A 24,240-nucleotide genomic window follows, 5' to 3' on the forward strand; every position below is an offset into this window, starting at 1 on the left:
TATAAAAGTACATATGCATTTCTTCAGACAGACCCCCGCAATCGGCAGCGCCTGCAGAAACAGAACGCCACGTCAGCATCAGGGTCTCCAGCCGCCATAGCAGCGCGTATATAATAGATTCAAGGATAGCAATCCCGCAGGGTCTATCCGGTATTCAACTTTGCAAGCAGTAGGAATGTCTCAGTGCGGCTAACCGATACGGCCTATCAGCGATGCAGCCGATGATCGGTAGTCGGTCGACCGTCGGCAATAGGGATTGATATCCCTGCCTAGGTGGATACCGGTCACCGAGCTATAATAGGCGGCTCTATAACTTCAAGTTAGCTCTCTGAATATGGTGGATCTAGGATGAAAAGAACCAGACTCAGCGCCTGTTTATTCTACTGCTAGCTGCTGCTTTCCTAGCGTTATTATCTTGGTGTATTTACTTAGTTGCTTATCCCTTCCACATGGAGCAGATATTCTGTACGTGGAATTTCCATGGGAACCCTAAATACTCAGCTTTCCCTATTATAGATCCTTGCATGTACGTTTGAAATGGTGAGGCTTATCGGATATACAGCGTTATCATCAATTAATAATTTTCTAAAATTTAGACTTATTAACATTTGGTTTTGAAAAATATACTATAAATCCTCGTGTTAACGACGTAGGAGTAAAATGGGCCCGTGAGCCGCGATCGACAATGCCAAACACGATGGATCGACGGAATTTGGCCAATCGGGTGAGTTATATTTCTCCTCACGCATTTGCTTGTTTATAACGGTCAGCACTAGTCTAGTTTAGCCTGAGCGTCGAAGGCCAACCTCATACCAATGTAACCCTGTAGGGGCGAAAAACCGATGCGTCCGAGATCGGGTCCCGGAGTTGATAAATGCATACGTAGCAGGGTAGGTCCACTCGGTTGCTTGTGCATGATCAGGTAGGACCGAGGTCGGGGCTGTACAGTGAATCGAGATGTTGATGTATGTCGAGGAATGAGAAGTTGTTGGAGTGTTGGCTGGGATTTTACCATTTATGTTGGTTGCTGAATAGTGTTAGAGTCGTTTTTGTATATTCTCTTTATTGCATCCTTCCTTACTCGCGGAGACACAATTGAACGCTACAGACATCGTCAACATGGTCAACGATTCCAAATCGAATAAGGTAGATACCCAAACATCTATCCATAAGCGATATTCAATCTAATGTATCTAGGACTCTTCCGCCCCCTTTTCCAGCTACCAACATGAGGTCTACATAGCCGGCACGAAAGGCATCAAACCCATCATGACAACTAACCCCAACCTCTGGGAAGCCGCGGCAAAGCAAGTAATGGAGCCCATGAACTTCGACTACGCCAAGGGAGGAGCTGGGGCTGGCGAGACGATCAGGAAAAACCGCGAAGCGTTTGATAAATGGAGCATCATTCCCCGGATGGTGAGGTCGAATACCAAGCGGTCTCTTAAAGTGAATGTCCTTGGTCAGGAGTGGCCGGCTCCTGTGGCTATTGCGCCTGTTGGTGTGAATAGGATCTTTCATCCGTTAGTGGTCCACTTCATGAATATTTTATATATTCTTGCGTTCTAACGTCGACAGTGATGGAGAAAAAGGAGTCGCCCACGCAGCCGGCAAAGTAGGAATCCCATACGTGCTCTCCACCTTTGCGTCCGAAAGTCCTGAAGTCGTCGCCCAAGCCCAGGATAAAGCGGCAGGTCATGATAAAAGTATTCGTTGGCTCCAGCTCTACTGGCCCCAATCCGTCGACCACGACGTGACACGGTCTATCCTGCGTCGCGCCAAAGCAGAGCGCTACACAGCCCTCGTCATCACACTGGATATCTTCTCCATGAGCTGGCGTCCCATGGACCTCGATAATGCCTACCTCCCCCTCTACAAAGGTTACAGTACCGCTCTCGGCTTCACGGATCCGGTCTTCCGACGTAAATTCGTAGAAAGGTACGGCCACGAGGCAGACGAGGATATCCTCAAGGGCGCATTCGAGTGGGAGAATACTATATTCCCCAATCTCGCACATACATGGTCAGAGCTCGAGTTCCTACGTAAGGAGTGGGATGGCCACATCCTTGTCAAGGGCATACAGACTGCAACTGATGCTGAAATGGCTGTGCAAGCTGGTGTGGACGGTATTATTGTCTCTAACCACGGCGGGAGACAGTATGATGGCGCGTATGGTTCTCTGGACGCGTTGCAAGAGATTGCAGAGGCGGTGGGAGATCGCGTTGATGTTCTGTTCGATAGTGGAATTCGTACTGGTGCAGACGTGATGAAGGCTCTTGCGCTCGGTGCAAAAGCTGTGTTTGTTGGTCGACCGGTTATTTATGGATTGGGGGCCAAGGGACAAGAGGGTGCGTTGCATGTGCTTCGTTGTCTTTTGGCGGATTTGGAGATCAACCTTGCTATTACTGGGGTTCATAATGTGGTGGATTTGAAGCCGAGTGACTTGCGAGGACCTCACTTGAAGGCATCTCTGTAGTTAGCAGATAGGTTCTGCTGAGGGTCTAATTGGTATTAAATAGACTGGACACCTTTGTACTGTTCTGATAGTCATTGTAAATGCTGATGAATTGCTATGTTTATCTCTTCCAGATGAATCTTGATACTATGATAAGTGTCTATGTCATGGCATCTACTGTAGCTGACAGATATACTATTCCATCATGAAATGTTGGGGGATAAAAACCATTGACATTCTTGATTTTGCTATATAACTCCCTGAATATAATCTAGACCCCATAACCAATCTCCATCAGTCAGACCTTCCACAAGAATTATCATCTCCCCTTAGCAGCCTGACTAAAGACACTATTCCGCCTAAGATGATCCCCAAAACGAATAAATGCAAAGGGGATCAAAATCATCACCAAACTCGCAAACCCCAACAAACTAGTCGCCCAATGCGTCCCCAGCCTCGCGAACATTGGGGACGTGGCAAGCGGCAGCAAGGCACCGGATACACTTCTCGTACAGCTTGCAGCGCCCAACGCACTCGCCGCATAGGTGCCATACGCGTCAGCGAGATAGTTGATCAGCGCCATGAATATGAGCAGGAAGCCGATGCCGAAGGGGATACCGGAGAGCATGGGAACGATCCAGTGGATGGATGGCTGGGCGGACCAGGCGAGCCAGAAGAGGGAGATGGTGTATAGGGGTCCGCCGAGGCAGGCCAAGGGGAGACGGCGGTATTCTTCGATCTTCACCCAGGGTTTGGCTTGGGATTGGGCGCGTTGGTAGACGGAGTCGTAGACGAGGTAGACGAGGAAGGAGAGGAGAGCGCCGATTCCGACTGTGGTTTTGTTAGTTGTAGATGTTTTGATTTGCAGGGGAGATCATACTGGGAATAAATGCGAGACCGCATTGTCCGCTACTGAAGCCGTATATCCCTGTTGGTGTTAGTATCAAACGTAATTCGGCCAGGACTGCCTTCATACCTTGGAATATGATAGGGTAAGCCTCGAAGAAGAGGTAAAAGATAGAGTATGTTAAGGAAAGATAGATACAAGAGAATAGAACAATTGACTCGGAATAGATCATTCGGATAGGGCGGGTCAACACTCGCGTGACGAGATTTCGTAAACCGGGAGTAGCCAGGCTCGCATCATCCGATGTGATATTATTAATCTTATTATATTTTCGCAGCAATACGGGCCGAAACGTTTCTATTCAGTGTGTTAGCAACGATAAGTAAGTGTAAATGAATCACTTACCTGGGAGAAATATCAGCGCCGGCCATGAAGCACCAGCGATGATCAACGCGATCCAAAACGTCCATCTCCAACTGACATTAGAGATATAACCAGAGATTAGCGGTCCCATGGTAGGGCCGAGTGTTGTAGCCTAGGCAAGTTAGTGTCTCGACTCCTAAAATGGTTGAATAACTGACAGCCATATACCCAGCCATCGATCTGCCCCTTGTCTTAGGATCGGAAAAGATATCCGCATACAACCCTCCAACGACAGCAGTTGGTGAGGAAGCAAAGATACCAGCAAAGAGTCTGAAGATGACAATGGCCACAAAATTGGGCGCAACAGCACAGGCGAGACTGAAGATTGTGTATCCTAGGAATGTCCAGATCATCACCGGACGCCTGCCATATGTCTCCGACAATGGAGCGAAAAGGACAGGCCCGAGAATATATCCGATCAAGTAGGTCGTTATCGGCAGCACGAGCTGTTGCTGGTTTGTTATGTTGAAATCGGCCGCGATGAAATCGATGGCACCGCTGGGAAGGGCGGATCCAAGAGTGCTGTTCAGGACGATCACCAAGCCGGTGACGAAGACGAATAGCTTTTTTTTCTATCAAATCGGCGTGTTAGCTTGTTTAGCTGCAAAGGGGATCATGCTTTACTGTCGTCCAGCTGTATGGATCGGGACAGGGGTCCACGATCATACTGGCAGAATGGTCAGGGATGCCTTTCTGTTCGTTAGAGCTATGTTGAAGCATTTTGGAGCCAGGTATATTGCTTCATATCCATAGCAAATACACATAGATTAGAAATACCAGCAACAATACTCGCCCGCCCGATATCGGTGCCTAAAACGGTAGAATTCATCAAATTCATCAATGCTTGATTGATTGAGACTCGCATTCCGGGTCCACCGATCTGCTGATCCTTTGTTTAGGGTTGCACTGGTCAGCGGCCCGCCACGGAATCTCTCCCAGCGATCCACCCCCAGAATCCCTGTCGACCCTGCCGTCTAAGCCTCCGATGTCGGGGCTGCAAACTTCCTTATCGCGTCTGATATGGCCTTATAACCCCGCTGGAGCCCTAATCCAGGTATGTTCTGTAAGACTGAGAAAAATTAACAGACAACAACATGGCGCAGCAGCAAGAGCAGAAAGACATCTGGTCAGCCGACCTTTACGGCGAAAAGGTGGCCCCATTCGTTGCAACTTCAACTGAAAAGGTTCTCGAATGGCTGGACCCCAGGCCCACTGGTAAGGCTTCAGATGACAATTACTCGGTCAAGCTAACAGGATAGATGAGATCCTCGACATCGGCTGCGGGGAAGGCCCCTTGACAGCCCGTATAGCTCCTCATGTTAAACGGATCGTGGGAGTCGACGGCTCACCCAACATGATCGAGCACTTCAAGAATACCTACCCACACATTGAGTCTCGCGTTGTCGATTGCCGACTGCTGGATAAAGAGTCCGACCTCACAACCGGGGGGTTTGACAAGGTGTTTTCGAACGCTGCCTTGCATTGGATTCTGAGAGACCCTGAAACCAGGTCCAACACAATCAAGGGCTGTTTCGAGGCGCTTAAGCCGGGTGGTCTTCTGGTCAATGAGTCCGGTGCTTTAGGAAATGTGGCCGAGGTGCATTCCGCAATTATCAGCGGTCTAGTCACTCAAGGTATTCCTGTTGAGCAAGCGCGTGAAGCATCGCCTTGGTGGTTCCCGTCGCAACAGGCTATGAAGAACCTTGTTGAAGGAGCGGGTTTTAACTGGATCAAGGGAGAGGTCCAACTCAGACAGACAACATTGACTGAGCATGAAAAGGGTGGTGTTGAAGGATGGTATGTTTGGTACTAATGGATTATCGATTGACTAACTAATGGCATCCAGGATTCGTCTGTTTGGTGAGCCCTTTCTTGAACTCCTTCCGACGGCCGAGGCACGCGACGCAGCTGTCAAACACGCCGTTGATGTTCTCGAGGCTGTTGGAAGACAGCAGCATGATGGTTCTTTTACTGTCAATTACATTCGCCTTCGCTTCGTTGCTCAGAAACCCGAGTAGGTCAAGAGAAGACCAGTTTTCCAATATAACATTTCCTGCTTCACAATCATGATACTTAGCTATATTTACTTATGGTGTAAGACTCGGTTTCTGGTCCGGGACAAAATTATATATATCTAATATTACGCACCTGTACGCGTCTGGCGTCTATTTAAATCCGACAGCTTGGCATGATGCGTGAAAGCATCATCTCATTGATCATAACATAGAATTTGATTATATAGCAGGGTCGAATCATCACCACGTCTCCCTCAGCACTCGGAACCAAATCTTAACCAAGGCTATTACTATACTATTGTTCCACAAGTAGGGATCCTGATTTTAATCGTACCATTTTCCATGCTTGTGCTCAAAGTCCGTTCGCTCCCCACTCACTAAGGGCTAAGTATCTGGCAAGGACGTAGCTCTGATCAGTGTATTTGAAGTATATTCTGCAAATACTAAGGAAAATAAGCCGTTAATCCATATGAGACTTGACAATCGTGAGTTGGCACACTAGCATTTTGTCACGAGAATTACCTCTGAGAGTGAGACAGAGGCCTTAGTCGGGGAAGAAGTACCGAAATCGCTGAGAGCAGACACTCTAGCAAAACTCAGTCCTTGCACCTTAAGAAGCGAAAGCTTCGCCCGGATGCTTTATCTCAACGAGTAGCTTTCCAGTATTCATGCCATGGAACATATCCAGTAGAGCCTGCTCAGCACTCCTCAAGCCGCCTTTGACTATAGTAACCTCGCGCTTAATCGCTCCCTCTGCGAGCAACTGAGCAAGCTTATTCCGTGCATGCTCAAACTTTGGTTGATAGTCAAAGACAACAAATCCTTCCATTCTGAACACAAGATGCGTTAGCGAGGATACAATGCTTTTATACATGCCTATTTACCTGATCCGGTGGGTGATAATGTTTGTGATGTTCTTTGGGCCTTGGGGCTTGGAAGTGTTATACTGGCTGATGCTACCACACATAACAAATCTGGCGAACTTGTTCGCGCGGGCCAAGGCTGCGTCAAGAATATCTCCTCCAACTGGGAATACAGTATCAGTATCAGCATCAGGACCCCCTGGGGCCGGGGTCCCTTGTGGCAAGACCAACTCACCGTTATCCCAAAAGACATCGATATCGTCCGGTGTTGCTTCTGCAAGCTTTCTTTCAAATTCGGAATCCTTATAGTTGAGTGCATCATCAAACCCCAAATCCTTCTTTAGCCAGGTACACTTCTCATCACTCCCTGCAATTCCCACAACTCTCTTAGCACCCATAATCTTCGCGATCTGGCCAGCCACACTCCCCGTAGCACCAGCAGCGCCGCTAATAACAACCGTCTCCCCAGCCTTGGGACGACCAATCTCATGCATCCCCAAATACGCCGTGAGGCCAGTTAGACCCAGTACGCCGAGTAAATCCGTGACCTTGGCATTGGGATGCAGCGGTGCCGCTAGCTTCTCAAAAGAGCCTTCATTTGCTATAGCCACCTCACACCAGCCCGTCATGGCGGTGACTATATCTCCCGGCTGTGCTTGGGTGGACTTGGACGCCAGAACGCGGGCGATGACGAAGCCGGGCATGGTTTCTCCGAGTTTTACAGTGGGGAGGTAGGAGTCTGCTTCATTGAGCCAGCCGCGCATGCCCGGGTCGAGGGATAGGTATAATGCTTCGATGAGTATTTGACCTTCGTTCAGGTCGGCTGCGCTGGGTGCGGGAGTGGTTTCTTGCTTGAATGTGCGGCCAGGCACGATGTCTCCCGAGGGACGTTCGGCGAGATTCAATGACAGTGATTGACGAGCCATGATGAATCAAATAAGATGTTGGAAATGTTGGTACTCTAGTCTGGTTTGCTTGACTTTTCTTTTCCCCAATAACTATCCGGAGACTTTGTAGGATTTATATAGCAAGCTTGCTATGTGAGCTTTTCTTAGTCAATAACTCGTGAGTTTAACCCAGAGGTTCTCGGGAGTCATATCGTTAGGACTGTGTATACCTCGTTAGTAAGTATTAGTAATACAATACGAGTTAAGGCGCCCAGGTTGACGTACTGTAATAGAGTGCCTAAAGATCGTGAGTGGAAATGTCAGAGCCACTGTGGCAAGAGCAGGTCCTCTTATATTTTGTATCCAGTTGGCAAAATTGGTAGCAGGAAACGATATACAAACGCACCTACAGAGATGAACACGATCGTTTCGCACTCTGCCACAGTAAGAGCCCTACCTCTCGATCCTCTGCTAAGTCTCCGCTTATAGGCAACAAGGTTAGAGAGGATCTAGAGATAAGCCACCTGCCACCAACCATATGCATCAGCTTGTTCCATGAAGCAAGGGATTCGCTAGGTCGGCTTGTATACCGTTATTATGTGAATAATACTTTGTATTAGTCACAAGGCTCCCGCTTACTTATACCACCGCTCGAGGAGTAGGGCTACAGTTCTAGGTTCTTAATATATTCTAAATTTATGTATTGAACATAATATGTAACACGCTCAGCCCAAATATTGACTTATTGTATAGTATGTACAATAATATTAGAAAAGAGTACAGGGTACAGAGCAGGTGAGCAGGGCGCGAATACAGTCCTACGCACGTTGGGCGACGGGCGTACGCAGAAACACCAAAAGCGGGTCAATGAGGGGGCGCAGATACTCAGAGCATTAGGTTATAGGGTGTAGAATATAGCGCAGATCAAGAGAATGCGGATGCGATACGAATGTACGAATCCCAAGTAGTAGGGTATTTTTCATAAGGATCAACCATGATATGATATAACACAGGCAAAAGCCGTACCTTTAGCTCTAAACTCTGCTCATTTCACCAAAGAGAAACCTACCCATGATTGCGGGTTCGTTCCACATCTAGCTTAAATGTCACTTCGGTAAGAATCATACTCTCCGGGACATGAATCCTCTCTTGGCTTTGCGTTGGTAATCTCGAGCTTCGGTCTCCATCATATAAAATACTTGCCCCGATGCTATGCGTTGGGCGTCGTGATCGCTTCATGTGAGAATTCTCGTTGGCGTTTCCACTCACTAAGGGCATCGGGCTCTCCCTTGATGAGTAGCCAACAAGGCGGGGGAGGTACCGGGAGGCGATTGCTTTAAATGATGGAATCGAAGAAGCCACAATCGCAACGTTCATCTCAATGGAAGTCCAATAGAAAGTTCCAGCAACGGAAACTATGTCCGGAGGGAACTGCATCAAATTGGTGCTATAGACAAGTCGGACAATTGATGCGACGCAGGCACTGATGTTAAAGTATCAGAAAGAGTAGCTCGGAAAAGGAAGGATTAACACCCACATCAATCCGAGGGAGAGAATAAATATCACATAGGCCTTTTGCTTCAGCGGCATCTGAAGTTTAAGCAAGACGGGAATCGGGAGGGCAAATGTCAATACATCTGTCAAGATATTAAGTGCGCCAGTCGCAAGTGTGAATGCCTTAATACCCTTTGCGCATGAGAGTAAGTAGATAGGATTGTGGCTCCAGTTCGAAGGTGGGCAATGGAATGCTGCGGCGAGCACAAAGGCAATAGTTTGAGCCACCACCAGCCCTATCATGAAGTAGCATGCTCGTGTCAAGGATACATGGCCGAGGCGAATGTAGAACCAGCAGAGAGAGATTTTGGTGAAGCCTTGTGAGGCCGGGTAGATTAGTGAGCTTAGCCACATACCCTAGCAGCGTGTCAGTTGACGGAAATTTAGAGCGAAGGTGAATGAAATCACCTTGAAAAAGGACACAAGCTCTTCTAGGTCGGCCGTGATGAAGTCTCCTTTGAACCCATGGTGCACCGCTGATGCTTGTCAGCTTGTCTCCACGTACATGGCTCGAGCGGTCATACAAATCACAGTGCATACGGTATAGGTCCATGATAAAAGCTGTTTGGTATACCGCTATGTTAACAACAAAAAATGATCAAAACTTGTCTCGAGAACGATCTTACAGCAGCGATAATGATTAAATCTTTTGAATATTTGCTTATCAGTGTGACAGAAGGAGCTTCAGGAAATGGAACACATACAATCGTCTAGGCCGACGTCCTTAATGACATAATATCGAGCAAATAGGCGCAGGCAGAGAGCTATAAACGAAAGAGCGGAGAATAGAATCGTGATGGTGGTTACAAGGATCGCCGGCGATCCCATGCTGTCGTTCTGTAATCCTGAATTACTCAGGCCTCTCTAGTTGTCAGCCAAGAAGAAGGAAATTGTGGTCAAGGCAAATTCGTCGTTCTAGTCTATCTTGTCCCATGAATGGTTTAAGTACAAACAATGCCTCGTCTCAAATTGAGGCAGCATCACGGGAGATAAACAAGCCCTGCTGTCTCCAGAATCACCACCCCTTTTTAATTTCTCTAGCATATGCAACTAGTGTACAGGTAGAAACTTAGATCAAATATGTGGCAAGCAGTTTCGTAATCTGATACGAAGAATGAGCAGCATCTTGTGTTCAGCACATTTGGGGTCCAGGGCCATGTGTGTTAGCACCGTCTACGTCAAAGCATCAGGCTATGGCCATAGGCCAGATACAGACATGACTTTGATTAAGGATTTGACCAAACAAGGATTTATTATCCTATGGTCAAAGTTTGGCGGCTCTAGATTCGTCTTCCATGCAGATGCCCTGTTCCGGTCCATAAACGGTAGGGCAATATGCCGAACTTGCAGGGGCTTACCAATGCCGATGCATTGTTAAAAAGCTAGGGTCAGGCCAGTGGCACAGATAGAGCTACTACCTAAGTGGTTTCAGAACTTAATAACCATAATTCTGCCGAGACGGGCAAGTCACTACGAGATGGTAAATCCACGCTAGTTTCAGAAGGTACTCGTAGTGCATCCATCGGCGAACCTTCGGGCGTCTTGGCGCGGCGATGACCTGAACAGCATAGATAACTGTACCCTCCTACCACGGTTAGCGTCAGGGGTTTCAAGAGAATTGATTCTGATGTCAGGGCTGAATCAGACGTTGCGGATTTTGACAGAAAACAGGACTTTCTGAAACACCTTGCCTTTCTCTCGAGTGCTGTGTACAAAGAGATTCACATGACCCGAGATATACACCTCGTTGATTTGATTTCCTTCTAGTTTCTATCCAAGGAGCAACGTCAGGTCCATGCTCCAGAGAAGCTGGGTGTCACTCTCACCGGCTAGTCTATACACACAGAGATTCCATTTTCACCGATATCAGTATCATGGAGCCCTGTTCAAAATCTTGTTTCAGGCGATCAACCAACCTTCCAGTTTCATTCGACCCTCGTGTAGACGAGAACCAGTGGTGGTAATTAGCTGCAGAATTTAGGAGTATGGCAGATAAATCTCACGATCGTGATCAATCGAGATTAGATTGCGAGATCGAGGTTCCAAATTTCGATGATACTGCGTCATCACGATGTCGAAATGATATTCTACAGAAGATGAACTCGACCAGACGTCACCCATGGCCATTATAACATAAGACCACATGGCAATCATTTATCTGACCAGCGCAATTGTTGTATGACAGCTGATATATAAAAAGGGGACATTCTATCATCCTCCTAACCCTTTGGAGGGTCAACCCAGTGGAGAAAGAACCCAAGAACAAAGACAACTTGAACCATTGCAGAACTCGTTGAAGAGCGATCGCTGAACCGAACAATATGGCGAATAAGTACAAGCCTTCCGGTAAATTTCCCCTCGTATCCATTCCGCATCAGAGCTAATTTGCTTTTCAGAACACGGCGGTCGCCGCGAAGACGGACAGCCTGACAAGCGCACGCAACAAACCGAGTTTGCGTATGACAAAGTTGACCCGACTGAGGCCGGCCAAAAAAGAGGCTCCGTAGGTGGCACGATTTCTCAGGGCAAGGGAAGCGGTAGCAGCGCCCAAGGAGAATTTGCTCACGGGAAGGTTGACCCGCGTGAGGCGGGTAGCAAGGGTGGACATACTCTAGGAGATGATTGAAATCATTCATTGCAATGGTTCGAATAAAATTATAGATTAACTTGTACAATAATCGGAAGGAGACATCGCCTGGGGATATCCATAAGAATAGCAGGTAACCTACGAAGAAAGAGATATTATGATGTGGAGTCCGACTGAGATAATCCTAGTAGTCTACTATACGATATACTCCGTACGTTGTCGTTTATCAATACTCATCAACGCTGATGGGCCGTGGTCTTCTATGACTATTACCATTTTGGGAAATTCCGACGTCCGTCCACATTAGTCAGCAATCTCTGCTTCTTTATCACGTGACATTACGACTTGGGCAAGGAATCGTTACGATACCGTACCAACCCGATGATGATTAATTCCCGTCGTCATTAGATATCAAAAATCCGGAGAAAGTATCCAAAACTTTTGTTGCGCCGCCTCAACTTCAAACACCATACATCATATTCTAGTCGAATCCACCCACACCTTTCCTCTCGCCTGGCCTCCGGACCCAAACCCCCCTTCGCCCCGATTAACAAACTCCCCGCCCACTTGATGTACTCCCGCACCTCCACCATCTTGAGCAGAAGCTGCCGGTACTTCTTCCGCGCCCCCGTTCCCCAGCGACAGACCTTTTCGATCTCCGCGCGCTCCTTCGCCGCCGTAAACGCAGCTATGGCCGACGCTACCGCGGGTGTGACCGCCGACGGACTGAAGAGCAAGTTGATCGATCAGTTGCAGGCACAACATGTTGAGATTGAGGACCTTTCGGGTATGAATATGAATCTTAGCCTCCGGTTGCACTTTGGACAGATACATTATCCATGTTATACGATTTGGGAAAACAGATATACTAACATATTTTTCCCTTTCGATAGGCGGCTGTGGCCAGGCATTCCAGGCGGTGATTGTATCCCCGCAATTCGAGAAGAAGACCATGCTCGCTCGTCACCGTTTGGTGAACTCGGTTCTCAAGGCGGAGATCGCGGCTATTCATGCTTGGACGCCTAAGTGTTATACCCCTGAGCAGTGGCAGGCCTTGCAGCAGTAGACCTATGATGGATTTCCTGTTTATATTACGGCCCGGGGAAAAGAGAGAGAGAAGATCTTGATATATCCTGGGCATTTCGACGCGCTGGAAGCATATAAGGCAGGCGTTGGAGTTTTATTAATGTACATTTGTCGTTGCTATCCAGTTGTGGGACTATAGTATACTTGTCTTGGGCTATGGTTGGTGGAAATCAAAGATATGACTATGAATGTATTATGTGGTAGATGGAGGCATTTCGTTTTATATTTGCATAGTACATTAGATACTGGTCCTATGGATAACTGTTGCTGTCTAAGCAAGGACCTTCTCGGCGGCGGAGACTAGGGAGAAATTAGTGTCTTGTAAAAACTGGCAAGGGGGTAGAAGCGTACTGTCGAGTCCAGTGTTGTCGGGCTCCACGAAAGCCTCCTTGACCTTGCCGTTCTCGACCAGCAGGGCGTAGCGCTTGCTACGGTGGTTTCCGAAGATGGAGGAGCTATCGAAGGTGACATCGAGCGCCTCGGAGAACTTGCCGGTAGGGTCGCCCAGGAAGCGGATCTTGCAGTTTTCATTAGCATGCGATTGGATGAGCCAATTGGTCATATAAAGTGAATACTTACACCGCTCTTGCCGGAGGGGTCGAGAGAGGCGGCCCACGCCTTCATGCTGTTCGTATGATTAGCCGATTGAGCTGCACGCGGAAGACATGTCAATCCGTTATCCACTTACACGAAAGGATCATTGACCGACACAACAAAGACCTGGCCAGCTTCCTTGAGCTTGGGGTGGTTGATATATCCGGGGACGTGGGAGCTGGAGCAAGCAGGGCCTGTCACGAATTATGTGAGAATTGCACTTCAGCACAAAGACGAAGTGTGGTGCATACTGAAGGCTGCGGGAACACCGACAACGACGCCCTTTCCCTTGAGTTCATTGGCGAGGTTGACCTTGTTACCGGGAGAGTCCTCAACCAGGACATCAAGATTGGGGATGGAGTCCCCCTTTTGGACGAAAGCTGGAGCAGTGTTGTGGAACAGGGCCCGCTGGGAGAAGGCGCGGGGAACGCCAGCGGTGAGACGGCGAGCGGCGAACATGATGGCAGGGATTGAAAGGTGGAATTGAATGTTTAGCTTCAGCTGTGAAAGCACAATTGTGTTGAAACTAGACGTCTTCAACCGGAGTAGTTGTTGTTTTGGTTGCTGCTGCAGGTTGGACGAGGTCCAACATTGCCCGTCATCGGTAAGGTACCCGTGCATTCTGATTGGTCAGTGACGGATGTTATTTGTATTACTCAGCATTGCGTCATAGCACATTTCCAAGCAGCTTTGCCGAGATACCTGAGGCAGCACATCGATGGATGTTAAGGCTCATAATTTCAATCCGTGTTGAATGAGATCCGCAGAGAAAGTTGAGTACATTTGTCGTCGTCTTCAGAGAGGATTAAGAGATACTATGTTATGTGGAATCAGGTCCAGTATGTGCGTGACATAGTAAATATTCTATGGATTACTTTGTTTCTCATTTGTCATCGCAACAATAAGTTGAGCTCGAATGGAGGAAACTTTCATTGTTCATGTAAGGTTATGAACCACCAGTGCTGGCTTTTATGTCCTGTTCAGGGTCATGTTGGTATCAGGGGTTCAAGGCACGACCTTAGCGCCATATGAAGAGGCTCAAGGAAGGTGCTGTGAAAAATGCTAGCACTTCCCCACTTATAGCATGCATACTATTAATGTGGATATGGAGTGAGATATGGATAGATGGTTCGATGCTCCGTACTTTTGTTTGATTAAAAAACAGTATCCTTGTCGGATTCTTGGCAATTGTGATGCTTCTAAGGTACCACGGAGGGCCTAGTCTTAATAACGCTAAATCAATGCGCCCAGGGTAAATAGTAGCCTCACTTCCAATTTCTTCAGTGCTGGATAGGGAGGCTGATCAACCTGGTTCGGCAGTTGAGAGCTTCATGGTCAAGAATCGGACCTCATCCGGGAGATTGCAAGCCGCCCCCTAAACCATGCAGGCGGCGATAATTTATTTAGTTCCCTCAACGCTACCGGGGGCTCTCAAGACAGTTATCTTGTACTTATACAATGCCAAGATGGCTAAGTGCATGTCAGCCTATGAGCACAGCCAAGTTTTCGGCGCTTTAAGCTTGTCTCAGACTTTTATCCGAATGGGAGATTAGCTGACCCACAGCTATTGAACCATGGAGGGAAAAAAAACAAGAAAAAAAGAAATCTCTGTTCGACTGCCGACTTAGCTTCATTTTCCTAGTCTGGAAAGTGTTCCTGAATCCCGAGTCCTCAAAAGTAGAAAAGGAGACAAGGCTGAAACTGTCACTCCAGTTGTGATTCTTTGATCGTGGGTTGTCTCCAGAAGATAGGGCAAATCACCCAATCGGGATGCCTATGTTCACATCCACCGATCCACTTACTTACACTCCGGATCACTCGGTTAATACAACCAAAATAATTAGTCAGGGGAAGGTTACAATTGGACCACTGGCTCGAAATGAGACCCTGTTCCAACTAGCACGGACTAATCCCTGCTATAATGTCTCGCTTGCTAAGACTTTGGCGCCGGTGATCCGGCTTCTGCCTGACTGGTTCGCTGCCTTGCCATGCATTGCTTAGCCTTGGACCAGTGGTGTTCTATATCGCAGGCGACTGGCTGTCCTACTCCAACAGTCAATATTGCATATACGCTATTCACCCTAGGTGGGAGCTATGGAAATTTGCATCTCGCCCAAATACTACCTCTCCGGGTTTCCGCCCCATCCGGTGTCATAAGTGGAATACTAAGTGGAATAAGTGGCGGCAACAATTTCAACTTATAAGCCTTGTCCACCACCCCGCCCTTCTCCTCACCCATCGGAGAAGTTGCGTTCGAAGGAAGCCCAGAGAAAGTGTGAGCTTTATTGATTTCATGATGTTGGGCCCGTCGTTCCTACCAGTTGCTTTAACTGCCTTGTCGTGTGTGGATGCCCTCTCGCTACACAGGCGCGATACTCCGGCCACCGTCGAGCTGCCTATTGAGCGTAGGCAGCATGCCGGGGGACTGAAGAAAAGAGATTCGACGCTGGACTTGCCACTTATCAACTACGTATGTTCCCGATCCAGGTCCATGTTTCCTACCACCGATGAAATATGACTAATACAGTTTGATAGTATGACAGTTTTTATATCCTAAACCTGACACTAGGAACGCCAGCGCAGCAATTCGCGGTCGCTTTGGATACTGGCAGCAGTGACCTCTGGGTAAATGTCGCCAGCTCCTCCTATTGTTCATCCCAGACGGACCCGTGCAAACCATTTGGCCTGTACGACCCCGACGCATCCTCAACATACAAGAGCCTGGATGTTGATTTCAATGCCACCTACGGCGATGGCACAAACGCCTACGGTTACTATGCCACTGATAAACTCGGTCTGGGTGATGTGCACGTTGATGATATGCAATTTGGTGTTGCCGAATCTACTACGATCACACGTAGGTTCTCCGTTCGTATTTGTTATATCCCTCGCTAACCGTGTTTTCACTCATCAGAGGGTATCGTCGGTGTATCTTATGACACTCTCACCGACGAAGCTACATCTGAAGGCAAAACATACGCCAATCTCCCCCAAGCCCTGGTCAATAGTGGGGCCATTAAATCGCCCGCCTACAGTCTGTGGCTGAATGATCCCCAAGCGAGTCGTGGGTCTATCCTCTTCGGCGGCGTTAACAAGGCCAAGTACAAAGGCGAACTCCAGACTATCCCCATCGTGCGCACTATTGGAGGGTATTCCTATCTAGCCGTTACCTTGACCGGCTTTTCCGTGAAACACGGCAAGGAGTCCGAGGACTACTCCACTCAGCTGCCTATAGTGGTGCTGCTTGATTCGGGCACCACCTTGACATATCTGCCCGACTCGCTCGTCGATGAGCTCTACAAAAAATTCGACGCGACCTTCCTTGAGAACGATGGGCTGGCATATGTTGACTGCGACCTCATGGAGAAGGATTATACCGTGAATTTCGACTTCTCCGGCGTCACCATCTCCGTCGGAATTAGTGAACTGGTTCTTAACGCGATTGCCGAGGACTTCCCTGAGGGAACCTGCGCCTTCGGTGTTGTACCCGGCGGAGACGGCATGAACGCTATGTATATCTTGGGAGACACCTTCCTCCGCAGCGCATACGTTGTGTACGACCTCGGCAATAACGAGATCTCTCTTGCCAACACGAACTTCTCTCCCGGTAACGATGACATTTTGGAGATCGGCACCGGCACCAGCGCCGTGCCCGGCGCCACCCCGGTGGAGTCTCCTGTCACCTCGGCCACCGTTGCATCCGCCACTGATATTCTCCATACCGTCACGGTGGGTGGTACGAAAGCCACTGCTACTAGCTCGAATCCTGGTGCCGCTGAGACCTCATCCTCGAGCGGCATGGCAGCCTTGCCGACCGGTAACACGAGACATCTTCTCTCTGGCCTCGCGGGCGCTGGTCTTCTTCTTGCTTTGTAATGATTTTTTTCGGCTGGCGGATGCATACCGGATTGTTACCGACCTTACAGATTGCATGATTTATAGCGGTTGAAGTTGGAGATATCGCATTATATAATGTTAAGCTGAACATTTCTGTACATATACCATGTCTATAAGTAAAACGATGACATAGATTAACAAGTTTATTGGTCACATTTCGTTCATGCCGAAATATTCTGTAAACCCCACATGAGCCCTATAAACACTCACTCAAGGCGTCTTATCCTATCTCCACCACGAAAAGCACCCCAAACGATTTTGAATGATTGATTGATGGATTAATTAATTAATTATACCCCACACGACAAAATGTAGCCTCAGAATCACATCCCGACTTCAATTAATTCATAGACACTCAATAACCCTTCGCCATCATATCTGTTGATCCCAACTCACACGCACAACAACAGGAACAAAATAAATAAATAACAAAGAAAGAAAAGGAAAACAATAGACTCACCTCGTAAAATCGCCCTAGCTTACCACCCCAGCTTCAAACCCCTCACCAGAACCATTCCTCCCTGTCCTCGCCCAACAGCAACAGTGCAACACATACATTCAACTCCTTCATCATGTCCGCCCCCACGACCCCAGGACTTCACGCCGTTCACCAACCACCACATCGCCAACCGAAAAGAAACTCTCCTTGACTCGGAAGTAATCCCAAAGAAGATCTGAGAGAATAAAGCACAAGGCCGGGTGATTGTCGTGTAGTATGCTTGAACAAGGAAAGGATTATGGATACGGGGATCACGGGAATATAATTATATTTTTGAGCCCTGAGGTGGATGAGAATAGTTCGAAGGGAAACTAGTCCGGTCGTGGGTTTGAGGGCTAGGGTAATATATTCCGGATAAATCAGTAGTCAGAAAAGATCAGGTAGGATTTTGTCGTTTACAGACTTTGTAAACAACTGTTTGCGTGAAAAGCTGTATAGACAATCCTACGTATATTTGAACATAACAAACCTTATTTCGCAGTATCGAAGCCGTACTTTTCGTTTTGAAGGTCAGTTTACGGAGTAGTGTTACGGTCATTTAGTTTGTCCCAGCAATATGGTAGACATATAATCACCCCACTTCAGTCTATCTTTACTTCTCTTCTCTTTCTCTTTAATCCATAGCACGGTACTTAGTTACTTACATATGCTAACAGCATCTCCACTTAATTATGCCTACATCATGTACCCTCGCATTTAAAATGAGGTGTCAATATCAACGTTGACGGGTCGAATACCACTGGAAGAACCACGATTGTGAGTCACACTCCACGAAGAAATTGATCACCCCATGCAGATACCGCAGAGTGTATTGGCTAGATTATGAAACAGGTCAGAGGTGAAATGGATATTAAGGATGATTGCAAGGTAACATAAGATCACAAAGTATTGGATAGTGACAACCACGGATCCATGGATGCCTTCGATCTTTCCACGGAAAGCCATTGAATCTTGCCCCAGGTCCCATTCAAGGATGTTTCTAATTGTATAGAGTATAATAGCGGTCAAGCTGCTGATGAGTCACGCCTTATGGTACCCTAGGATAGGGTTGAGTGTGATCTGGATTCGTGGTGCGTGGTAACATATGACCACCATAGCCCTATCATTGGAGACCAAAATAGAGGGGCAAGAATAGAGGGGCAAGAATAGAGGGGCAAGAATAGAGAAAGTTGTTTGGGTGGTAAAGTACAGTGCAGAGGGCTCGTTTCACATTGTCATGGTTCGGTATTGTATGTACATCGCAAGACACATCTTACCCCGCCTCTACCCAACCGGAAGTCTCTATATACAACCAACAACTACAGTAGGAGCACAATATGACACAATCCTTTTGACTCCAAAAATACTTATTATTATTTTATTATTTATTAATTTCTTGAGTCTCTCTTGACGGGGCTGTATCGCCTTGGATAGTAATCATCACCTGCAATGTCGACTTCCTTTAGTCAGCTTTATACCTCTAGGCTGAGTGAAGGCGAGTTTAGACTGCTGAGAGTCCAGCCAGGGATAGACGAAGATCAAGGGATTCATTGTATCCTGCATACTGTAAATATAAAAGAGCGCACCAGCTACATCTGTCTCTCATATACTTGGGGGCCCCCGACCGCCGAAGCAGCAGACAAAGGTATCACAAGCCGCGCAACACATTATATTAGATGCAACGGGAACACTATCCTGGTCACCGAAAACCTCTATGACTTCCTACAGAGAGTACGTCGCGATCGCAAGTTGTGTTCGCAGAATTTTTGGGTTGATTCTATTTGTATCAACCAGGAAGACCAGATAGAGAGAGCCAGCCAAGTCAGTTCGATGGCATCAGTTTACCGATCCGCGGACATGGTCATTGCCTGGCTGGGCGAGAAGGACATATATACTGAGGACGCTTTCTCTCTCATCAGAGCTATGGGATCCCTTTCTGAAGACAATCTCAAGCAGGTTGTAGCGAGAAACGTAAGCGCTGAGGATATCGCGGGTTTACGAGGTCCTCTTTCCAGTGATTGGGCATGGAATTCAATGAAACAACTGTGGAAGCGCAACTACTTCAAACGAGCTTGGATTATTCAAGAGGTGGCTCAGGCGGAGAAGATATTAGTAATGTGTGGTGAATATTTTCTCGACTGGGACTATATTGCTCGTGTTTCCAGAATTTTAACACTGACGCCTTGGAAACGGGTGTCGAATATGACAGCACACGATGGAGAAGCCCGAGTGGATTCAACTCACACCCTGCCACTATACCTTAACTCAAACCGTAAGATGGTGTCTTCAGGGAAAGGCTGTGATTTATTACCCATACTTATCAAGGCGCGGCGATTTCAATGCTCTGATCCGAGGGACAAAGTATATGCCTTGCTTGGTCTCCTGGGAGACCACGCAAAAGATAAGATGCGTCTCCAACCCGTCTATAAGGGCCGATCCACTGCTGACGTCTATTTCTCTACGGCGATCCAGATATTGGAAGACACAAATGATCTATTACTCCTTGCTCACGCCGAGGGGCAGGATTTTCAAACCATAGAGGACCTCCCATCCTGGGTTCCTGACTGGTCATGCGCAAAGGGCGTGGGCCTTGGAATTACCGGGTACACAAGATTCGCTGCTGCGGCAAGCCTGCCCCGGTTTCTTAGAATTGATGAATCCAATAAATCCCTAGTCCTCCGTGGCTTGAATCTTGACAGAATTGTTCAAGTTGGTGAGTCCAAGGTTGACGCGATTAATCATAAGGGTCTCGCGTATTTTCCTGGTTGGATTTCCATCTTATCAGCTCTTCCTCCCAAATATCACACCGGACAGCCAAGCACAGAAGTATTCTGGAGAACCCTTATCACCGATACAGCTGGGCCTAACTCTCAACCAGCACAGCACCCAGCAGCAGATGATTTTAAAGTTGCTTTTTGCAGTTGGCTTGGGGAGCTCGTTTCGCGATGGAGAGATGAGCCCCCATCTACGGAGAAAATGCACTTTCTAGAGAAGGTCGACCATCTGGGTGCCTCGGGCCAGACTGGTCTTTTCCAATATATCACAGAGAAACAAAGTACAAGCTTCTTAAACGATTCAGACCGCAGCGCCTTACTCGAGCAAACCAATGGCTGCGATCCCCCCCCTTACGGGTGATTACGAAATCCACTTAAAGTATTCTACCCAGACAAGGCTGGTACGAACCATCAGTAACTACCTGGGCCTCGCTACAACATCTGTTAGAGAAAATGATTCTGTGTGGATTGTGGCTGGCTCCCGGATCCCGCTCATCTTGCGAGAAACCAGTCAACGACATGTGTATAGGCTCGTCGGAGGGGCTTATATCCATGGGTTCATGCAGGGGGAGGCATTACAAGCTGATACCAAATTTACAGATATCGAGATAGTGTAGAAAGAAAACCATGTACGGAGTAGAAAGCACCCCATTGTTTAGAACGCGCATTTGCTAACTATATACGGGGCCAGACTAGCACAGCTGTGTTCTTCTTCTGCTGCTGCTGCTGCCTTTTTCCTCTCTTTTTTTTTTCTGTGGGCATGCTCAAGAACTGAATGAAGTGAAGGACATGGGAGCGTTATGAACTGAGCTGAGAGTTCATGATAATACAAAACGTCTTGTATCACTGCCAAAATTTGTTAATATTAAATTAACTGTACACGTACTAGGGTTCCTGGCCCAGACTTTGAGAAACAATCCAGAAAGTCTGGAGTAAGCAGGGCAGCCATGAAACAGGTGTAATACATAATACCACGATTTCAATGTATGGAAATACGCCGTTTTAGCTGTGACGCGAACAAACGATACGAAAGAGAGCCATCGGGAGTGTATCAATGAATAGACAACCAATAAGATAAGTACTACAAAAGTCAAGACCATACGGTGAAGTCAAGAATAGCGCTCTCCAGTGATGTCTTTGTAATCCCAATCTCCGTATTGATAACTAACAGTTCCATCTTACCGAACTACGAGTACTACTTACTAACTTACACTAATGAGCGCTAGTGTGCAGTTCATCGATTGGTGGCTGAGTATGTCGAGTCGAGGCGCGTATACGTATGCCGGACCCACTGTTGATTAGCCCCGATTTTTCGGCTTATGTTCGTTTCTTGAGTCGAGTTCTTTGTTAACACAAATAAATTCTCGACTCCTTCAATCGCGTCTTGGAGAAATACCAATGTGAATCGGGAGCTGAATCAGTATGCGCCACACGTGCTGCCGATCGATCTGAGATCTCTGACTGTCATAGTAAACAAGGGAGAGAGGCACCACATCTCAACTCCTAATTCGCAGCCGCGAGTAACTCTCGTGGCTCAGGAATCTGTCTGCCTGGGCCGTGACAAGCTTTTGCTAATGCGCCGAATCGTCTGGACCTCTGATTTGGTCACCCCCACCATGAACTATGCTAGCCGGAGAGCCACAATGTTGCGCCAGAAAATGCCACAACCAATCCCGACATGACTCGATGGGACAGTACACTGGGTCACCAGCGACGAAGGTTTCTGATTCGCGGAACACATGGTTAAAGCATGGACAACGACATACGTCGACCAGTTGAAGGAGGTGACGACGCAAGGGGTGCCGTTGCGTAGAGACGAATGGCATGTTCGTACCTGAATGTAAGATTGTGGAGAATATCAACAACCAACACGCGCTAGATGCCACTGGAAGCCACACGACGTGTGTCTGCCAGAGGTGGCCACCCATTTTTATCCTTAGAACGACTTGCGAGCGTTTCAGATGGTGTTCATTTGGCTGTCCGACTCGGGGCTATCCAATTGACACTATGGTTAGTCGTCCCGACGGTGTGATTCGAAACGCAACGACAAGCCTTGGCCCTCATCTCATCATGGATATTGGGTCTAGGTGCTGACGATTGATTTCCCGGACTCCACTTAGTACGGAAAACTTGGGGGGATTGTCTGTCGACCGCCGGCGTTATATACACCGTGCAACGCGCTCGCTCCTGGAGTCTTGATCGTTTAGCTTGGATAGTTTTTCGCTCCTTTTTAGCTGGTCTACTAACGCTCCTTTATTTTGATCACATCCACCATGCAGTGGAAGTCATTCCTTTTGTTTGTTGCCATTGCCGACTCGGGCCTGGCTCGCCTCCATGGCCACCAGCGTCGGCACAAACATCATCCCGCCCATCCGGATCTGCAAGCCCCAAAGGCGGATCTGAAAGCCAGAGATTTGGAAGTTAAGACCGTCGTCGACCTGGATGTCGTCACCGTCACCACTACTATTACCGGTCAGCCCGTGGCGGACACCCCTGTCCCAGCCACCAGCAGCACCACTACCGTTACGGCAGTACCAGCCGAAGTCACCCCCGCGGATACCCACGAAGATGTCATTAGCATTGACCTCGGCGCCAGCATAGGAGTCTCCGTCGCCGCATCCTCTCTTATTCCCAGTGCTGAGAGCACCGCACCAACCAGCACTGCAGCGGCCAGCACCACCGTCTCAGGAGGATCCACCAGCTGGACATCGACGCCCTCCAGTGGAGAGTTCTCCACTAGTGGATTCGGAACGCGCACCAACTCGAGTGGCAGCGGCATCGAGTACAGCGGCAACGTTGGCAGCCCGTGGGGAAGCAACATCATCGAAGTGAGCGCCCGTACCGCATACCAATATAAGTATGTCGTCCAGTTCACCGGCAGCAACACCGACGACTGGACCGTCGTTTTCTGGAACAAGATCGGCCCCGATGGCAAGATGGACGGCTGGTACGGTCATTCGGCTCTGAACTTCACCCTAGGCGCCGGCGAAACGAAGTACGTCGCCTTCGACGAGGACTCGCAAGGAGGTTGGGGTGCGGCGAAGGGGTCGTCACTCCCCACAGATGATTACGGCGGATACTCATGCACCTGGGGAGAGTTCGACTTCGGAAGCACGATCAACGACGGCTGGTCTGGATGGGATGTCTCAGCTATTCAGGCGCAGGCGGCTGGACAGACCGTTCAGGGAATGAAGATCTGTAACCATAACGGAGAGACGTGCTCAACAATCACGTCTGGCGCATCGACGGTGACCAACGCGTATACCAAGGCAGAGGCCTCGGTGGACGGCATTGGCGGTTCGCTCAACACGGATTCGGTGCGCTTGGTGGCTGTTTTAGATTATAGCGCATGATTTGTAAATACGCATAGACATGTATATATATAGCTTGTCAATCGGAGGGGTGTATATATATGGATGGATAGATATATCTGATCTCATAAGTTTTGTTCGCGAATGTTATCCGCAGATCCCAAGTCTCTTTTTGCGCTTCCCGCTTCTTGGCGCGTTGAACACATGAAGTCTTTCGAAGGTCCTTGCCTAGTAGGGTTTAAAAAAAAATACCACAAAAAACCTGGATATGCATATTAGACTATCATCAAGGAATAATTTTTAAGACAAGGTGAGGGTAGTTCTCCACCGGTATTTGTGGTTGTGGGGGATTAGTCCGTCAAGCGTCGGTGGTTGCTCGGATATATATATCGTGACATAGTATCTTGGGCGGTCACCACATACTGCCCGCTTTCCTCATCTCTTTCATAGTCCATCCTACTCTGGACTT

General features: G+C 48.1%; 11 protein-coding genes across 11 annotated transcripts; 7 read left to right on the top strand and 4 right to left on the bottom strand.

Annotated features, from left to right (window-relative positions):
* The first annotated feature begins 688 nt into the window (after positions 1-688).
* BDV38DRAFT_249112 (FMN-dependent dehydrogenase) lies at positions 689-2,558 on the top strand. The gene is made up of 4 exons (XM_032054798.1): positions 689-724; positions 777-1,146; positions 1,198-1,523; positions 1,579-2,558. The coding sequence occupies exons 2-4, from the start codon at positions 1,120-1,122 to the stop codon at positions 2,474-2,476; spliced, it is 1,251 nt and encodes a 416-aa protein (XP_031912833.1). The 5' UTR covers positions 689-724; positions 777-1,119; the 3' UTR covers positions 2,477-2,558.
* A 128-nt stretch (positions 2,559-2,686) lies between these two features.
* BDV38DRAFT_293735 (MFS transporter) lies at positions 2,687-4,391 on the bottom strand (the record flags this gene model as incomplete). The annotated part of the gene is made up of 6 exons (XM_032062316.1): positions 2,687-3,286; positions 3,336-3,383; positions 3,432-3,659; positions 3,708-3,837; positions 3,884-4,297; positions 4,350-4,391. The coding sequence occupies 6 exons, from the start codon at positions 4,389-4,391 to the stop codon at positions 2,775-2,777; spliced, it is 1,374 nt and encodes a 457-aa protein (XP_031912834.1). The 3' UTR covers positions 2,687-2,774.
* Positions 4,392-4,819: 428 nt separating this feature from the next.
* BDV38DRAFT_293737 (class I SAM-dependent methyltransferase) lies at positions 4,820-6,207 on the top strand (the record flags this gene model as incomplete). The annotated part of the gene is made up of 3 exons (XM_032062317.1): positions 4,820-4,940; positions 4,985-5,522; positions 5,572-6,207. The coding sequence occupies 3 exons, from the start codon at positions 4,820-4,822 to the stop codon at positions 5,741-5,743; spliced, it is 831 nt and encodes a 276-aa protein (XP_031912835.1). The 3' UTR covers positions 5,744-6,207.
* BDV38DRAFT_249120 (NADP-dependent oxidoreductase) lies at positions 5,871-7,841 on the bottom strand. Its single transcript, XM_032054799.1, has 4 exons — positions 7,776-7,841; positions 6,839-7,710; positions 6,625-6,766; positions 5,871-6,570 (listed from the first exon to the last, which is right to left on the bottom strand). The coding sequence occupies exons 2-4, from the start codon at positions 7,527-7,529 to the stop codon at positions 6,351-6,353; spliced, it is 1,053 nt and encodes a 350-aa protein (XP_031912836.1). The 5' UTR covers positions 7,530-7,710; positions 7,776-7,841; the 3' UTR covers positions 5,871-6,350.
* A 714-nt stretch (positions 7,842-8,555) lies between these two features.
* On the bottom strand, positions 8,556-9,597 carry BDV38DRAFT_283712 (uncharacterized protein; the record flags this gene model as incomplete). The annotated part of the gene is made up of 4 exons (XM_032060088.1): positions 8,556-8,973; positions 9,028-9,401; positions 9,453-9,520; positions 9,585-9,597. The coding sequence occupies 4 exons, from the start codon at positions 9,595-9,597 to the stop codon at positions 8,556-8,558; spliced, it is 873 nt and encodes a 290-aa protein (XP_031912837.1).
* Positions 9,598-11,365: 1,768 nt separating this feature from the next.
* Positions 11,366-11,670, top strand: BDV38DRAFT_283713 (uncharacterized protein; the record flags this gene model as incomplete). The annotated part of the gene is made up of 2 exons (XM_032060089.1): positions 11,366-11,390; positions 11,441-11,670. 2 exons carry the CDS (start codon positions 11,366-11,368, stop codon positions 11,668-11,670), a joined length of 255 nt encoding a protein of 84 aa, XP_031912838.1.
* A 531-nt stretch (positions 11,671-12,201) lies between these two features.
* On the top strand, positions 12,202-12,697 carry BDV38DRAFT_283714 (BolA family protein; the record flags this gene model as incomplete). Its single annotated transcript, XM_032060090.1, has 2 exons — positions 12,202-12,418; positions 12,525-12,697. 2 exons carry the CDS (start codon positions 12,202-12,204, stop codon positions 12,695-12,697), a joined length of 390 nt encoding a protein of 129 aa, XP_031912839.1.
* A 291-nt stretch (positions 12,698-12,988) lies between these two features.
* Positions 12,989-13,770, bottom strand: BDV38DRAFT_283715 (peroxiredoxin family protein; the record flags this gene model as incomplete). Its single annotated transcript, XM_032060091.1, has 5 exons — positions 12,989-13,017; positions 13,069-13,234; positions 13,297-13,342; positions 13,406-13,505; positions 13,563-13,770. The coding sequence occupies 5 exons, from the start codon at positions 13,768-13,770 to the stop codon at positions 12,989-12,991; spliced, it is 549 nt and encodes a 182-aa protein (XP_031912840.1).
* Positions 13,771-14,987: 1,217 nt separating this feature from the next.
* On the top strand, positions 14,988-17,325 carry BDV38DRAFT_249127 (pepsin-like aspartic protease). Its single transcript, XM_032054800.1, has 3 exons — positions 14,988-15,781; positions 15,847-16,168; positions 16,226-17,325. The coding sequence occupies exons 1-3, from the start codon at positions 15,605-15,607 to the stop codon at positions 17,185-17,187; spliced, it is 1,461 nt and encodes a 486-aa protein (XP_031912841.1). The 5' UTR covers positions 14,988-15,604; the 3' UTR covers positions 17,188-17,325.
* Positions 17,326-19,101: 1,776 nt separating this feature from the next.
* BDV38DRAFT_249129 (HET domain-containing protein) lies at positions 19,102-21,402 on the top strand. Its single transcript, XM_032054801.1, has 2 exons — positions 19,102-21,089; positions 21,152-21,402. The coding sequence occupies exon 1, from the start codon at positions 19,136-19,138 to the stop codon at positions 20,819-20,821; it is 1,686 nt and encodes a 561-aa protein (XP_031912842.1). The 5' UTR covers positions 19,102-19,135; the 3' UTR covers positions 20,822-21,089; positions 21,152-21,402.
* A 1,159-nt stretch (positions 21,403-22,561) lies between these two features.
* On the top strand, positions 22,562-23,832 carry BDV38DRAFT_108941 (putative allergen Asp F4-like). Its single transcript, XM_032050941.1, has one exon. The coding sequence runs from the start codon at positions 22,734-22,736 to the stop codon at positions 23,811-23,813; it is 1,080 nt and encodes a 359-aa protein (XP_031912843.1). The 5' UTR covers positions 22,562-22,733; the 3' UTR covers positions 23,814-23,832.
* Positions 23,833-24,240: the final 408 nt, after the last annotated feature.

The sequence above is a fragment of the Aspergillus pseudotamarii genome, assembly GCF_009193445.1.
Source record: "Aspergillus pseudotamarii strain CBS 117625 unplaced genomic scaffold BDV38scaffold_32, whole genome shotgun sequence".
Lineage (NCBI taxonomy): Eukaryota > Fungi > Ascomycota > Eurotiomycetes > Eurotiales > Aspergillaceae > Aspergillus > Aspergillus pseudotamarii.